Source organism: Cebus imitator, unplaced genomic scaffold, assembly GCF_001604975.1.
Source record: "Cebus imitator isolate Cc_AM_T3 unplaced genomic scaffold, Cebus_imitator-1.0 Scaffold229, whole genome shotgun sequence".
Lineage (NCBI taxonomy): Eukaryota > Metazoa > Chordata > Mammalia > Primates > Cebidae > Cebus > Cebus imitator.
The window spans coordinates 131,260-148,053 of NW_016107544.1; the positions used below are offsets into that span (position 1 = coordinate 131,260).

A 16,794-nucleotide genomic window follows, 5' to 3' on the forward strand; every position below is an offset into this window, starting at 1 on the left:
CGATCGCGGTTCACTGCAACCTCCGCCTCCCAGGTTCAAGCGATTCTCCTGCCTCAGCCTCTCCGGTAGCTGGGACTACAGGCATGCGGCACCATGCCTGGCTAATTTTTGTATTTTTAGTGGAGACGGAGTTTCACCATGTTGGCCAGGCTGGTCTTGAACTCCTGACCTCAGGTAATCCACCTGCCCCGGCCTCTAAAATGCTGTGATTACAGGTGTGAGCCACCACACCTGGCTGGCATGCTTTTCATCTAAATATCAGGTTTTTATTTTTTCCTGTCTGCATCATAGCAATTTGAAAAAAGATAGAAGGAGATCAAATAAGTCACTGCTCATTCCCATGACCATCAGTTTAACATTTTGGTGAATTTCCTTTCGATATTTTTTCCTAGCTTAATAAAGCAGCCATTGGCACAGTTACATCTATGTTGTACCCGAGGATCTTCAAAGGTTCTACATCTGTGGATTTTTGGCTCACTCAATTTGCTATTTAATAGAATTCTCTTCATGTTTAATAACCCTCCTAATAATCACAGAGTTAAAATAATACATTTTTATCTAGGAAATGCTTCAAGAACTTTCAAAAGACCGCCTTGAACAGGAAGCAGGAGAGGGCTTGTGTGCTTTACAAAGATGGCAGACTCAAAGGGAAAAGGGGGAGAATTAATTAGAAATACAAGGAAGAAAGAATGGAGAGAAAGAGGGAAGGCAGGGAGGGAAGAAGGCACTGGGGAATGGGGAAAGTAGGTTTGGGTTGGAACTTCTCTCCATTCCTTCATCCCTCCATCCTTCCAACTCCGCAGAAACCTGGGGGTGGGTGGGGCAGGGAGGACTCAGGGATAGAAAGAAGATGAAGGCAGGGAGGAGGAAGGATGGGGAGGAGAGAGGAGGAACGGAAGATGCAGGGAGGGGGAAGAAAGAATTAAGAGAGGAAGGAGGGAGGGAGGAGGGAGGGAGGAGGGAGGAAAGCTGGAAGAGGAAGTTGGAGGGAGGAGTGTGGAGGTCAGAGGGAGGGATGGAGGTGGGAAAGATGAAGGGAGGGGAGGAAGGAGGGAGGAAAGAGGTAAGACGGAGTGAGGAAGGAGGGAAGGACAGGTATTATCTGCCAATTTGACAACCGAAAAAGGGAAAATGGGGAAAAGGGACCCTCGGGTTGGCCAGGTGGGTGTGCTGACCTTAAGAAGGAGCCTTGAGACACATCAGAAACTGCCAGGGCCGGGAAAGGGGGACTGGCTGGAGAGAGGATGAGGAGCAGGCCTGCAGCCAGCAGGGCACTCCCCCAGAGACTGAACCTCAAGGCCACAGGCCACAGGTGGCCACCAAGGTAGAAGACGGGAGATCCTCCAAATGGTTAAGCAAGTGAGGACTCTCCGCCCACCAGGCATCTGGCCTTGACTCACACTCAGGAATCCACCGGCAGAAAGACAAGCAAAGCCATTTTTCATGCAAGAGGAGTTGGACATCAGGAAAAATCAGAGCCCCTTTGTATGACATGCCAAACTGCTGAAGCGAGAAAATGTCTTGGGCGAAGGCTCAGATGCGAGGCAGGGACAGTGTGCTCGCCCTGGGGAGCCTGGGCCGTCAATGTGCGCTTGTTATCGGGCTTTTCAGAGCCCAGGGCCGGAAGCAATCTCGGGGCATCCCTCCCCCACCGCAAGTTAATGATGAGCTGGTGACACGGCCTTGGCCGGACTGTCCAGCCCCTGGAAGGGAGCCTGGGTGTCCTGAAATGTCCTCAGGGAGTCTTTGGGGATCTGTGTCCTTTTTCTTGCCTGTGCTTTGGTGTGTGGGGGAGGGGTGAAGTGGACAGGAGGAGCCCTGGGAATTAAGAACCAAAGCCCCACTTCCTCCAAGACCCATCTTCACTCTGGGTCCCCTTCCCTGTCCCCATGTGCCATGTATTGTTTGGGTTAGCAGATGAGAAGAACCACCACGCACTGAACACACGTTCTGCCAGCTCTAGAGCAAGCACTTAGATACTTTATCGTGACTCCTGCCAGCCACTGTGCAGAGCAGGTATTGCTAACAACCCCATTTTGCAGAGAAAGCAACTGAGGCTCAAAGCAGGTGCAATGACTGGCTTAAAGCCCCACATCTAGTAGGAGGCAAACCCTGGATTCAAACTCCGACTCCCTCTGGGATCTAGGCCCTTTACCACCACGGCCTATCTCCTCTCCAAGACACCAAGCATAAGAGTGTTTATTTCAAGTCTATGGTGAGACAGATGTATGGGCAGCCCTGTGTGCATTTTTCATCTGATTCTCCTGACAAGCCTATGGGACAGGCCTCCTTAGGGCGCCCGGGAGGAGCCCCTGGCGTCTAGGACGTGTTCTGGTGCCCTTTCCACATCGTGCCCTGTGCGATGTCTTTCCTACTGCTGGTGACCTAGCGTTGCCAGAACCAGAGAGTAAGTACCGGGGGGTTTCTGTGCCCACGATGCCCAGCCCGAAGCCAGGCACTCAGAAGGTCCCCTACAAACACTTGAGGATGACAGTTTTAAGTAAGTCTGCTCTCCAAGGCAGCCCCCGGCCCTGCAGGTGCATGTAGCAGCTCAGAAGTAACAAGAGCGAGGTGGGGTCTGCTTCCACACTTAGCTCCTCTCCCCGCCCCATGCAATCTGATCGTCTGATGAGATTGCAGAGGGTAGGTCTACCGTTATATCCCCACTGTACAGATGAGAAGATAACAGAGGACCAGAGGGGCTAAGGAATCTGCTCAAGGTCACAGAGCGAACACAGGGCTGAACAGGATTCAATTGCAGGTCTCATTGATACCCCGCCCCCAACCCACTGTCCTATTTACCATCACACAGACGTAGTTCAGATGTCATCTTTGACTCCCTTCTGCACAGGAAGCTCCTGGAGAGTCAGACAGTGGGGCGGGGCTGGATCCATGGGCTTCGGGGATCAGGGAAAGAGCCTGAATTTATCACAGAGGGATGTGGTCTCACGGGAGGGTACTGAGCTGGGGAACGATGTGATCTGGTTGATATTTTTACAAGATCTTCCTGGCTGTGTGTGGAGAGCAGGGAGAGTGACCAGTCAGGACTCTACAGAGGCCACCAGGCGAGAGATGACAGAGGCGGGAGTGCGCTGAGATGCAGAGAGGGAGGGCAGGCAGGCAGTGGGCGTGTGCCGGAGGTGGAGCCCACGCCTGGGGAGGGCGTAAGGACTGGAGGGCTGTCTCAGGAGAGGGGCTTCTGTCTCTCCTGGGTGCGGAGCAGGCTTTTGGCAGCATTTGCTGGATGGATGAACTGGAGACTGAGTGGGCTGGAGAGGGAGGGGGCCGTGTTGTCCAAAGTGAGACCACAGTGGCCGGCGGCACAGCCAATGTGTGAGGTTTGCCACCAGCAGGCTCCTCCTTGCCAAGGTGTCAGAGGGAAAAGACGCCACGGCCAACAGTGTTTCCAGGAAAATGAGCCTGAAGTCACTGTGTCCTGTGTGGTGCCTCTGTGGGGACACAGCCACCGTGATTCTCAGCACTTTTGCAAATATTCTCGGCTGGGATAGTCACAGAACCCCGCGGGCAGGGTGGGGTAGGGAGGACTCAGGGATAGAAAGAAGATGAAGGCAGGGAGGAGGATGGGGAGGAGAGAGGAGGAATGGAAGATGCAGGGAGGGAGGGACGAGGAAGAAAGAATAGAGGAAGGAGGGAGGGGGGATGGAGGGGAGGAAAGAAGGAGGGTGCCGGATGATAGAGGAAAGCTGGGAGAGGAAGTTGGAGGGAGGAGGGTTGAGGGAGGAGGGAGGGGAGGGCGAAGGGAGGAAAGAGGAAAGACAGAGGGAGGAGGGAGAGGAGGACAGGTATTATCTGCCAATTTGACAGCCGAGCAAACCGAGGCTCTAGGAGGTTGAGGGACAAGCCGAAGACTGTCCAGATGGCTAGTGGCGGACTCAGGAGCAGGCCACAGTCCCCTGACTCCAATCCTGATGGTTTTCACTCTGGTCCCTTGTCCTCCTTTACCCTGGCCCTCACCCTGAGACACTGGGGAGTTCACAGCTGCAGGCTGAGGCAGCAGGGCTCTCGGCAGGTGTCCGTCAGGGACAGTGGGATGGTCAGGGACAGTGGGATGTGCAGGTCGGCCTCAACCCCACGAGCGCTATCTGTGTTCCTGAGCACCGATCTGGGCACTCAGTTCCCACCCCTGAGGCTACCGGAAGTTCCCCAGTTCCTTTCTGCCTCCCTGGGGCCAGGCTGGGGAACTTGGCAAAGTCACTGTGCCAGAAAATATGATGTTGGGAACACACCCCTGGGTGGCTGCCACCCCCAGCCCGGGCACAGCCTGCATGCCAGGCCCTCTTTCAGCTCCCAACTGAGAGCCTCAGTCTCTGATTCTGCAGTTCACAGGAGCCTTTCAGAGCTGCCCTGCCTGAGAGGTGAGGAGATCACACCATAGCCTCCACTGGGGAGGCTCAGCTTCTTCCATTCCTGAACTCCGGAGGGCTGGCTAGCTGACCTGTGGCAGCTTACAAAGTTTGGGCAACTTATGTCTTCTGGGAAAAATTCCAAGGGTCAAGAAGCATGGAAATAGAAAGCAATGATATGTTTTGAACATCTACAAGGTACCAGGCACGAGAAGGGGTCTTTTCCATGTTTTTCTCATATAACCTCACCACAACCCCAGAGTTGATTCTATGATGCCCCTAACTTAGCAATGAAGGAACTGGACTTCAGGGAGGTTAGGTAATTTGTCTGAAGACACACAGCTGACAAGTTTCGGAGTCTGGACTCAAACCCGGGGCCACGTGGCTTCAGTGCTGGCTGTCTGATGCCACTGCTTCCGTGTGGACTGATGCGGGGGAGGAGGGGGGGGTGGAAGAAAGATCCAGCCCCCCTGTGTCCCTGGGGCCAGAAGGTGACAGATGCTAGTGGCAGGTGAGCCAGGGAGACTGATGATTTTTAGTCATTTGGTTTTTCCCGGGCTCTGTCTGGAGCTGAGCCTGAGTCAAGAAACTGCCCTCTGCCTTTCCTCATTCTCTTTCAGAAATGGGGTGATGGCAGTGGAAGAGAGGCAATTAAACAGCATTTCCCAACACTTCCGCCTCTGTGGGCTTGCCATGGTAGCAGGGAGCAGGGTTGAATGTAGTGACAGCGGAGAGCTTGCTCTGGGTCTGTAGTCCTCGGAGGCATGGCAGCGGGGTGGGGTGGAGAGGTGGGGTGGAGAGGTGGCGTGGAGGCGCAAGAGCAGCTCCAGTTAATGTCCAAAGCCCTTATAAACCCATGCACTGTGAAGCCAGCTGATGCTGCAGCTTCCATGTGGACTAATCAGGGAGGAAAGGGTTTGATTCAAGCCCAGGTCCAGACAGAGCCTGGGAAAAGCCTGCAGAGAGCCCGGGGCCTGTGGGGGCGGAAGTGTCTGCTTTGTAAAGACCGGGGTGCTTCGCAGGAAGGGTCCCCCGTGCGTGGTGGCGGTTGGCAGCTCAGTTGTCATTGCCTCCACGTCACCAGCTCACACCCAGGAGCCTCGAGGAATGCAGACAGCAGGGACTGCTCTGACTCCACCCAGAGGAATCCTAACGCGCACTCCGCGCGGGGCGTCCAGGGGTATGTGCTGGGCACCTTCGCATTCACTGCCTCATTAGCCATCATTTTCCAGATGTCAACAAGAACTCAGAGAGGTCGCCTAACCTGCCCAAAGCTACACAGCTGCCTGGAAACTGGTGGTTTGAACTCCAGGGGTCCAACCCCAAAGCCTGGCCTCTTTCCCTACCCCAGGCTGCCTTTTCAACAGAGTCCATTTTAACAGAATGCCCCGTGAAGAAAGGGGATCATTTCTTCTAGGCCTCTATCAGGAAGAGCTGGGCTTCCATTATGGAATACTCCCTTTTATTGTATGCCCCTGTAAACACACATCTGGCCATGCTCCTTTCTTTGTCCCGGTCCCCAGGAAGCTCAGAGACAAAGCTGTGGCCTGCCTCGGCCCCCAGCTGGCCTCTCAGCCGGTCCTGTGGACACTAGCTGGACGCAGCCACCATCTCATTTTCCTTCTTGATTTTCCCTTCCCCCCGATCTTTTAATTTATCTTGTCCCTTTCTTTCTTTCATGGTTGAAGGAGGAAGAAGTGAACAAACAGTAAAGTCACGGGATGTCATTTTTGCAGCTTTGGAAAGTTTCATAGGAAGACATTGACACGCTAGAAAAAAAGTTCTTTGTCTGGTACCACGCCCTGCCTTGCAGTGCAGAAAAGAGGGTCTCCTGCAGCGCTTCCCAGAGTATCCTGGGGTGTCACAGGGATGCAGGACAAGAATTGGGGGGCGGGGCGGGGTGTTGGGGGCAGATCCACGCAGGCCCTCCCTGGGGGTTAGAACCAGTTTGTTCCCGTTTTGAAGCTGCTTCCCAGGAGAGCAAGCCCATGAGACCGCTGGGGAGGGCATCCTTGTTGAGGGGAGGCTGTCGTGGAGGGCAGCGCCGCCTCTCTGCGAGTGCGCGCAGGTGAGCCTCGATGGAGGCCGGAGGCACAGAGGCCGCAGGAGCGTTTCCATCGGTGTTCTGTGCCTATTGCTGCTCCATGCTACGGTGGCTGTGTTGCTCCACCTTTGCCCAGGTACGCACCCAAGGGGAGGTTACGCTGGACAGAGCCCCAGCCAGGCGGCCCGGCAGCCATTTTCTGCTCCTGAGCCATGTGACCTTGGGTAAGTCACTCTGCCTCACCCGTCTTGAGCTTCCTGGGCTTGCACAGCCTAAGAACCGGGAAGCATCAGTGGTTGGTAGCCCCAGGGTGGACATCTGCTGGGCATTGTGGGCAGGGTAAGCATTATTATGAATAAAGAAGGGGCTGACCCCTAAGGGGGATGCCAGGTCATCCCATTAATAGGATCGCTTTCCCCACTTGGGTTCCATGTGCTTCTTCTCTTTTTTGTTTTGAGATGGAGTCTCACTCTGCTGCCCAGGCTGGAGTGCAGTGGCACCATCTCAGCTCACTGTAACCTCTGCCTCCCAGGTTCAAGCAATTCCCCTGTCTCAGCCTCTTGAGTAGCTGGGACTATAGGTACACACCACAATGCCCATCTAACTTTTGTATTTTTAGTAGAGAAGGGGCTTCACCATGTTGGTCAGGCTGGTCTCGAACTCCTGACCCTAGGTGATCCACCTGCCTAGGCCTCCCAAAGTGCTGAGATTATAGGCGCGAACCACCGTGCCTGGCCTTTTTGGTTTTTCTTCTTTGAGACAGTCTCGCTCTGTCACCCATGCTGGAGTGCAGTGGTGGGATCTCAGCTCACTTCTGCCTCCTAAGTTCAAGCAATTCTCCTGTCTCAGCCTCCTGAGTAGCTGGGATTACAGGCGCGTACCACCAGGGCTGGCTAATTTTTGTATTTTTAGTAGAGACAGGGTTTCACCATGTTGGCCAGGCAGATCTCGAACTCCTGGCCTCAGGTGATCTGCCCGCCTCAGCCTCCCAAAGTGCTAGGATTACAGGTGTGAGACATCACGCCTGGCCCCATGTGCTTTCTCAAAGGGAAGAGAAGTGACTGGAATTCCAGCTACCAGGAATCGTGCCTGCCCGCTCTGCCCTCTGTCCCTGCAACCCTACACAATGCTTCCCCTAGACTGGAGAGGTTCTCCACACGGGCAATTTTGCCCTTCAGGGACATGTGGCAAAGTCTGAGCCCATTTTTGGTCGTCACAGCTGGAGAAGGAGGAGCACTACCGGTTCCAGTGTAGGGAGGCCAGGGGTGCTGCTAAACACTTTTGGCACACAGGACAGCTCCCGCAGCAGAGAATGATCCTGCCCTAGGGTCAGCAGTGCTACCACTGGGAAACCCTGCCCTGCTCCGAGGGGCAGCCGATGCTGAGCCCATAACCCTTGGGGCTCCTGAGTCCTGCCCTACGGAACTGTCCAGCACTACTTCCGGCCGTGGGGTATCAGGTAGTAGTGTCAGAATCTGGCACCTCCATGGGCATGCCTTCGGCTTTCTTTCCCACAACTACTCCTTCTTCCGTCTTTCCCTACTTGGCCATGGTGCCATCACCTGGCCAGCTGCTGTGGCCCCAAATCTGGAAGGTCACCCTTCATTCCTCATCCCCTTTTCCAGGCCATCCCTCCACTTCTCCCACCTCTGCTGCCGCCACATGGCCCCAGGTCTCCAGTCTGCCACAATCTCCAGATGAGTCTCCTGGTAGCCTCCCCTGTCTTCTGGTATCTCCATCTCCAAATGGAGCTGGAAGGTCTGCTAAAAACATAAACCAGGCCGGGCGCAGCGGCTCATACCTGTAATCCCACCACTTTGGAACACCAGGGTGGGTGGATCATAAGGTCAGGAGATCGAGACCATCCTGGCTAACATGGTGAAACCCCGTCTTTACTAAAAATACAAAAAATTAGCCAGGCGTGGTGGTGGGCGCTTGTAGTCCCAGTGGCTGAAGAATCACCTGAACCCGGGAGGCAGAGGTTGCAGTGAGCCGAGATCGCGCCACTGCACCCTAGCCTGGGTAACAGAGTGAGACTCCGTCTCAAAAAAAATCCCAAAAGCCAAAAAACCAAAACATAAACCAGACCACCGTACTTCCTTGTCCCAAGTTCTTCAATGGCACCAATGTCATGTGAAATAAAGCAGGCTTCTGACCCTGACCTTGGAGCCACCCCAGGGCCATGCCCTGACCTCCTCACTCCCTCTCCTCCATCCTCACCAGGTTCCCCCCTGCTCGGGGCCTCGGCTTGCCCTTTCCTCTTCCTAGAAGGTTCTCCCTCCAGGTCCTTTTTGTGCTTCAGGTTTTGGCTTAAACCTGACCTTCCCTGACAGCTTCCCATCCCCTCAGCCAATAGCAGCCCCTCCAGCCACTCCCCGCACACCCGCTGCTCCGTTTTCACCATAACATACCTCAGCACCTCGAAGTGCCTACTGCCTCAGACATAGGAACACCCGTTCCTGGAGAGCAGGGACCTGTCTGTCCTGTCTGCAGCTGTGACCCTGAACCCTGCATGTGTGATACAGACCAGGTGTTCAGCGAGCCTGGGCTGAATGAATGAAGGAGGGACAGCGGCACGCCCAGCAGGCGGGTGTCTCATAGCCTGTGTGTGTGTCCTAGCAGCAAAAGGGTGGAGAGCCATGAACTGAGTAGCCTCCAAGGCTCTTCTGCCTGGAAATCCCCTCCTCTGGCAACGACCCTCCATGAGGCCACACCAACCCACCTTCAACCTAGAAGCTATGGGCAGAGGCTCTCTGGGGCTTGAGTGACAGAAAGTGAGAAGTGGAAGGAGTATTCCAGATCAGCCAGGCCCCAGTTTTCAGGTGAGGAGACAGAGGCCCACTAGGCTCCCTTCCCTGTACATTGCTGTTCCAGTTTGGCTGTGGCTCCCTTGCCTCTGACACTCAGGGTTTAGTGACCCAAGGCTCCTTCCTACTCAGCACTTCTGTTACTATGTCCTGGACATCCTCAGTCTGGACTGTCTGTGGAGACTGACAGGGGGGTTTATTTGAAAGATCTGATTTTCGTACAGAGATTTTTTTGAAGTCTCTGACATGGGGTTCCTCCAAAGCTGGCTCTGTAGCAGAGCCATTAAGTCAGTCTGCAGGCTGGGGTCCACTTAGACCACCAGCTTCTCCTCACTAAATCAGCTGGCTCCAGTTAAAAGGAGCTAGTGTTTCCTTACAAGAAGAGAGAAAGGAATAAAGAACAGACGAAGGTAGAGAAGAGACAGAGAGCAGAGCATTAGGGGGAGGCAGACCTGAGAAGGGACCCTCAGGGCCCCTTCCTGAATGATTAGAGAGTAAGCAACAGTTGTAAAGCAGAGACGGGGGGAACATATTTGTGATGGACTCATGCTTGTGTGTCCCCCAAATTCATATGCTGAAGACCTAATCCTCCATGTATACAATGGTATTTGGAGACAGGGCCACTGGGAAAAAATCAGATATAGATGAGTTCGTGAGGGTCATGGTCAGATCAATGCCCTTATAAGGACGGACCAAAAAGCTGGCGCCCTCTCCTCCTCCATGTGAGCATTTTAAGAGGATGATGTAGCCCCAGTGTCAGCAGTGCTACGGTTGAGAAACCCTGCCCTGGTGTGAGGGCCAGCTGATGTTAAACCCACAGCCCTTGGTGCCCCTGAGTTACGCCTTAGGGAACTTGTGTGAAGAAGCCGGCTATCTGCAAGCCAAGAAGGACCTCGCCAGGAACTGAGTCCACCGGCACCTCCATCCCTGACTTCCCAGCCTCCAGAGCAGCGAGAAGTTCACATCTGTGGTCTAAACCATCCAGTCTATCATATTTTATGATGTCAGCCCGAGGTGACCGCAACAGCCCCTACCTGCCCCTTCCCAAATCTGCATGGTTCCAGTAAAGAATTTCCCCTGACCAGTGTACCAAGAAGAGCTCCCATGTTCCACCGGCCGTAATCTGGACAATGGAAGGCAATACTCAGGAGCTGTATACATCTTAAACCACACTTTCTACACCTATAGATGGCAGATAATTAATATTTACCTTGAGGTGTTGTGGGCAATTACATGCACGAATGTGAGTCGTGCATGAAGGTCTTCATAGTGATGGCAGTGATGATTAGCACCCAAGGGCAAAGGGGGTCCAGGGTGAGGGTTCTAGCCGGCGGTACTTGGCGCATTAGGGAAGAGCCTGCTCTGGCACTGTCACCTACCCGGTCCTGGCTGGACAAGTTGCTCTGGGTTATTTCAAGAGAGAATGAAAGCAAACACAGATGGGAAAAGTTTCAAGCCCAGCGCGAGGCCTGGAGTCGGTGGGGAAAGGCCGTTTGGATCAAACCTCTCTGAATGGTCCTGTGTCGGGAGTGTGGTTTAAGACAGAGCCATGCAGGCCGGACTTTGCGGTGTCTCATACCTGTCATCCCAGCACTTTGGGAGGCTGAGGCAGACGGATCACCTGAGGTCGGGAGTTCGAGACCAGCCTGACCCACATGGAGAAACCTCACCTCTACTAAAAATACAAAATTAGCTGGGTGTGGTGGCGCATGCCTGTAATCCCAGCTACTCAGGAGGCTGAGGCAGGAGAATTGCTTGAACCCAGGAGGTGGAGGTTGCAGTGAGTTGAGATAGTGCCATTGCACTCCAGCCTGGGCAACAAGAGCAAAAGTCTGCCTAAAAAACAAAAAACAAAACAAAACAAAAAAAACAGAGCCATATAGCTGACCCTCCAGGAAGGAGTTTCAGGAAACTCTTTGGAAAGAGTGAGCCTCCCACCTGCGGGCAATGGGCAGGGCTCGGGGCAGCTGGGGCCTCTCAGGAGACATCCACGGCTATTTGTTTCCTCCCCTCCCCAGGGTGTGTGGCTACTGTTTCCTCTTCCTCAGTGTGCCATGGTGGGAAGATTGGCTGGGTACCCTGGTGTGCAAGATGCCGCGGTGAGGCAGGGAAATGTGACTGGGTTAAAGAACTGCTTCGCGCTCAGGTTCCAGAACCTTCTCCATATCTTCCCCCACTATTGCCCAGCACAGAGCTGGCACAAAGCAGGCCTGGGGGCCACCCCTGGCATAAAGGCTGCTGTATTAAGGCCCTGGCAGAGCTGTGGGCATGCTGGAGGCAGCTTCCTCCTTTCGTGGTGGGAGGTTGGGGGAGGGGCATGGCTAAGACTCCCGGACCCTGAAGCTCCCTTTGGGTGGAGAGCTTTCCTGATGGCAGCAGGGAATCTGGGCGGCTCTAGTGAGTTCTCTAGAGTTGGTGCAGGAGGCAAGGCCTTGGCATGTGGCACAAGCTGCTATCCTCTAAGCCCAGGGTCTCTTCCCTTCCATGTCTCCACAAGTCTTCGGTCCCTGGCAATAGTACCTGCTCTGTGATGTTTGCTTACATTCTATACCCATGGAATTCCAAAATGCATGAGATTGAACAAATGTTGGCTGACGATGCCTTTGGAAAACCTTGAAAAAAGGTTTACTACCCCTTTCCTATGTCCTGAGGCTTGGCTGGGTGTCACCAAAGGTACAAAGAATGAGGTGAGTGTCTCGGAAGGCGGGGAGCAGATGACTGATGGCAGCGACTCCACTCGTCCAGCACACAGGGGAAGGACAGAAAAGAGAAAGAGTCAGAGACAGTGACAGAGCGACTGAGAAACAGGGATTGGGAGAGAGAACAGACATAGGGAAAGACAAAGAGGGAAAGAGGAGAGAAAAGGAGAGGAGAGGAGAGGAGGGGAAGGGAGGAGGAAGGGGAAGGGAGGAGAGGAGGGAGAGGAGGAGGGAAGGGAGGAGGGGAGAAGAGAGGAGAGAAGAGGGGAGAAAAAGGGAAAAGGGAAAATAAAGGAAGGGAAGAGCAAAGGAGACGGGAAAAGGTGTGTTATGCAATTTGTGCATCCGTTGTGCGTCCTCACTTCTAATGCCTTCATGCTGCCACCAGCCCAACCTCAGAGCTGGGCTCCACTGGGTAGTCAAGTACTTGGTTCTATTTTTAATGGCAACCCAGAAGCTGTTTGGGAAAAGGCAGGGCGATCTGGTGAGAAGAGCTTTGTAGTGAGACAAAGGCTCCAATCCGGCCCAGCTGCCTCCTACCTGGGCGCCTCTGGGCAAGTCCCTGAACCTCTCCACACCTCCCTTGCTCATCTGCAGATGGGGGTGAAGACAGCGCCCTCCCAGGGCTGTCATGGGCAGGCCACACCGTAATGTGCTCAAGGCTCTCCACACTTGGGCATTTTGACATTTTCCAGCGGAGGGGCGGGTAGAAGGGAGAGACGTTGATTTGAGGGGTAGAAAGAGGCTAAGACAAGGTCAGCCCTCGTGAAGCTGGGAGCAGCAGTCTTTTGCACGCAGCTCTGCCAGAAAGCATGGATGCCTTAAGTACCCAGAGGGCTGGGCTTCCTGGCCCAGCAACATTATTTATAAGACACGAACATGAAACGGAATCTGTCATTTGCCAGTTGCCAGCAAACCCTTCAGAGTTCTGCCATTACACTCGGAGTCTTATTAGCTGTCTGCTGCAACATTTCTTCAGTTTCAGCCCAGAGGTTTGATTTTTTTTCATTTCCTTCTGTTCATTTCGCTCTGGAGGTAATGCTTTGGGGTACTTTTCTAAAGAATGGGTGGAAATAATGCATTTTATACACAAAAGCCAACACGGAGGTAACTCTCCCTCCATGTCCCCGGAAAGTGGCCTAGGGTTAAGGGGCGTTCCAGGCCTCAACTCTGGCTACTTGCTGGCAGGTGGAGGCATTGTAGGAGGTGAGGTGTCAGGTGGTTGACAGCTGCTGGTCTAGGGACGCGCTTTGTATGAGATAAGCTGGCAGTTCCCACCCAGGTTGAGGGACGGTCACAATGATTCTAGCCAAGGAATCTTGAACCCACTCTCCCAGCCCTGGGTCCCATGAGGATGTTCTGGACCTCAGAACCCCTGAGCTTTGGGGAGATCACACAGGCAGCCCAGTTCTTTCAGTGAGGTCCCCCAGATGGCTCCCTCTGCTAGTGGAGCCAGCTGCCCAGATCAGCTCCGGGCTGTCTTGTTGAACACCAAAGTGCAAATGGCTGGAGGCAGCTGGCAAGATGCTAAGTGCAGCATTAATCCTAATTAGGATGAGGAATTAATAAAGGAAGCCAGGCTTGCCGGCGCAGAGGAGTTAGTTTAGAATTTCCACTGGGAAGCTGGAAGGCCCTGGGTCCACACATACCTTTGGGTCATGCCAGTGGCATGACTTATGACTTACTGTGCCAGGCAGATGGCACCCAATGGAACTTGCTTGTGAGGTGGAGTATGGAGCGTTGCAGCCCCTGCTCTGTATCCAGCTCAGGAGCTGTGGCAGGTAGTGACGTGGGTACATTCCTCAGAGGAGAGGAGTAGGTGTTCGTGATCAGAGCAATTGAACACCAAAAAATGATGTTTTTCAAAAGAAAAGACGAGGGTGTGATCGTGAACCCACTGGCTCTTTTGTGTGTTTCTCTAACTACTGATTGCACATTTCTGTTACCTGAAGATGCCACTCAGCCCTGGCATTATGCTCCAAATTGCAAAGGGCACAGCAGCCTCTTTTGGGAGTGGGGGTGGGAGACAGAGGTGGGCAGGATTCCCGATGAGATGAGAACAAGCATGGTCTGGAGGGGAAAAGGGGGCCAAGCTGACTTCACTCAGCAGACCCTGCTTCACAAAGCCTCTTTTTAGAGGACTTCAAATGCGGCCAGAAAAGGGCTATGGTTTCAAGAGCTCCCTGCCAACCTCTACCAAGAAACAACCGCGGCTGAATTCCGTGCAGGGGCTGGAACTGCAGTAAGGAAAGCTAGGTATGTGGGAGAACTTCCCGAATAACTGAGGGGCGGAGCTCACACTCCGGGAAAGGTTATGGAAAAAGAAAGAGGGAATTCTGTCCAAGGGGGTTTTGAAAAATCAAAGGAAAGCCCCCACCAGCTCCCTCCACCCGGTCCCTGATCTGAGAGCGACGCTTAAGCAGCAAACCTGTGCCCAACCTGGCTGGGACCAGGCAGCCCCTCCCCAGCCACCTGTTCAAGTTCCGTAGCCGGGCAGAAGGGCGCCCCGAAGGCACCGAAGCTGGGCACATTTTGGCGTTGGAGGCATCTAGGCCCCTCCCCAGAAGGGAGCTCTCCCCATAGTCCCGGGGCTGGCATTCCAACCTCTTGACACCTACTGCGCAGCCTCCAGTCGCACCTGGGGGTCGCAGCGCGCAGCTCGGATGAGACGACCACGCCCCTCCCAGACTGTTGCCCGTCCGCCGATCGCCCCTGCACACCCCAGTTTCCTACTGAGGTCTCCCGCAGCATTCCTGCTGAGGGTCCGAGACCGAGGTCGCTGTCTCCATTGGGGGAGACTCAGGGTCGCTCCCTCGCTGCCCCAGCGCACAGCGAGAAGCTGGCCAGTGGCTCTGTGGAAGACGAGGCGGGCAGCAGGCTGGGGCTATCCAGGTACCCTAGATCGGCTCGGCACCCAGCCCCAACCCCGTCCCGACCGCGCCCCCCCAACCGCGCCCCCACCCCTACATCAGCCCTCACCCCTCGGCCAGAGCCGGGAACCAGCGCCCAGCGGCCCCGAGGTGCCCCACCCCCGGCCGGCCCCGCCCCAGGGTGGCCAGTTCCCATAGCAATCGCACAGACACCGGTTGCCAAGCAACCCCTCCCCCCTCCCGTCGGCTACCCCAACCCCAGCCTCCTCCCGCCCCCTCGTCAGCCTCCACCTCCCCTGGGGGTGCCGGCGCAGCCCCTGGGGATCGCTCGGGTCCTGGGGTACGCGCGCACGCGTGAGTTTCGGTGTGTTTCATTGTGTCTGTGGGCGAAGGGGTGTGCGTGTGCGCGTGGAGAGTTTGTGGGGTCGGTGTGCTGGGGAGGACCCAGCTGGGAGAGACCCGAGCTGATGCACAGCTGGCCGCGAGGGGACCCGCCCGCCCGCTCAGGCTCCTTTGTGTCTCGCGCGGAGCCAGCGCCGCGCCCACCCCCTCCCCGGCCCGCGCCCCGGGCAGTGTGTGCGCGTGTGTGTGTGCGCGTGTGTGTGCGCGCGTGCGTGTGTGTGTTTGTGTGTGTGTGTGGCGGCGAGGGGTCGGGGCCGGCCGTACCTTCGATGCAGCACACCCGCCACAGCCCCGAGTGGGTGAGGTCGCCGCGGGCGCGGCGGGGCGGGGGCCCGTCGTCCATGGTCAGGTTGGTGCCGTTGCAGATGTGAGCGCTGGAGTAGAGCCAGTAGTCGGTGCCGATGGCGATGGCCATGAGCGAGAAGGCGGCGAAGGCTCCGGCCGTGGTCAGCAGCATCTGCAGCCCGCGGTCGCATCGCACCATGGTGGGCGCCTCATAGTCCGCCGCCCGCCGGCCCGGCCCGCCGCGCCCGCCCGCCCTCCTCCCTCCGCGCGCCGCTCCGGGGGCGCCGGGGTTGGGGGGCCGAGGGCCGGGGGGCGGCGCCGCGCTGCGCGCTCCGACCCCGCGCCCCGGGCGTGCCTGCGCTCCGGCCGCGCTGGGGCTCAAACTCCGAGGCGCGGCGGCGAGTGCGGGCTGCGCGGGCCGCCGGGCGGGCTGGCGGCGGCGGCCGGGGGCTCCTCCCTCTGGGCCCGCCCTCCCCGCTCGGCCCGCGCCTCCGCCCCGCGCCCTCCTCGCCTCCCCCGCTGCCGCCGCCGCGCTCCGGGCCCGCGCCCCGCTCCTCTCGGCGCCGCCCCTCGCTCTCGGGCCCCCGCCCAGCTGTGCGCTCTTCTGCGCTCCCCTCTCTCCACAGCCCGGATTTTCTCCCCCTCGCCTCCCCCCTTCCCCGCGCCCGCGCGCGCTCTCTCTTCCTCTCCCAGGGTTCATTCACATTGTTGGAGCGAAGGAAGCCGAGGGAAGGGTTCCCCAGGAGGACCGAAGGGAAAGTGCGTCTCCAGCCACCTCTCTTACCCGCCCAGGACACCTGGCCTCCCCTCCGACGGCCCTGCGGATTCTTTAATTTGTGGAGGAGGGCGTGGGTGGGTGTGTCCCTCCTTTCCCCTCTGTGGCTGTTCACCTGGTGATGAAGGTGAGTGCGGGAGTGCGTGTTCAGGTCAGAATTCCCGAAAACCCTAGATGTGGGTCGCGCCGCCAGACCTCGCAAGCCACGCCAGGCCCGGGCCAGGCCCTACCCCAGTGCGGGTGGTTCCTGCTCCTCCAGATCCCCCTTGCAGGGCCTGGAAGGACCCTGACTTGGGGTTGAGGGAGAAGGGTGATGTCAGCGAGAGGTCCTTTGGGGAGAACACAGGGTCCCTGCTTTCCAGAGTAGTGGCAAGGCTGAGATTGAAGATGGAGCGCTCCCGCGTGCTCCCATTTACTGGAGTACCCCAGGACTCCAGAGGTCTGTTACTGCTGGAGTCCAGGACCACTCCAGTCTGTTAGATTCCAACACTCCACCCTCCAGCCTTTTCCCTCTCATTCCCAGCCCCTTCGCAATACCTTTATTTCGT

The 16,794-nt window shown here is 56.2% G+C and overlaps 1 protein-coding gene across 1 annotated transcript in view; it reads right to left on the reverse strand.

Moving 5' to 3' along the window:
* The window catches only part of CACNG4 (calcium voltage-gated channel auxiliary subunit gamma 4), a 61,225-nt gene extending 45,355 nt beyond the window's left edge, over positions 1 to 15,870 (reverse strand). Inside the window, exon 1 of the mRNA XM_017497304.2 lies at positions 15,451 to 15,870. Within this exon, the coding sequence (XP_017352793.1) occupies positions 15,451 to 15,670 (220 nt within the window). The 5' untranslated portion in view covers positions 15,671 to 15,870. The remainder of the gene's footprint in view (positions 1 to 15,450) is intronic.
* Between the last annotated feature and the right edge of the window lie 924 nt (positions 15,871 to 16,794).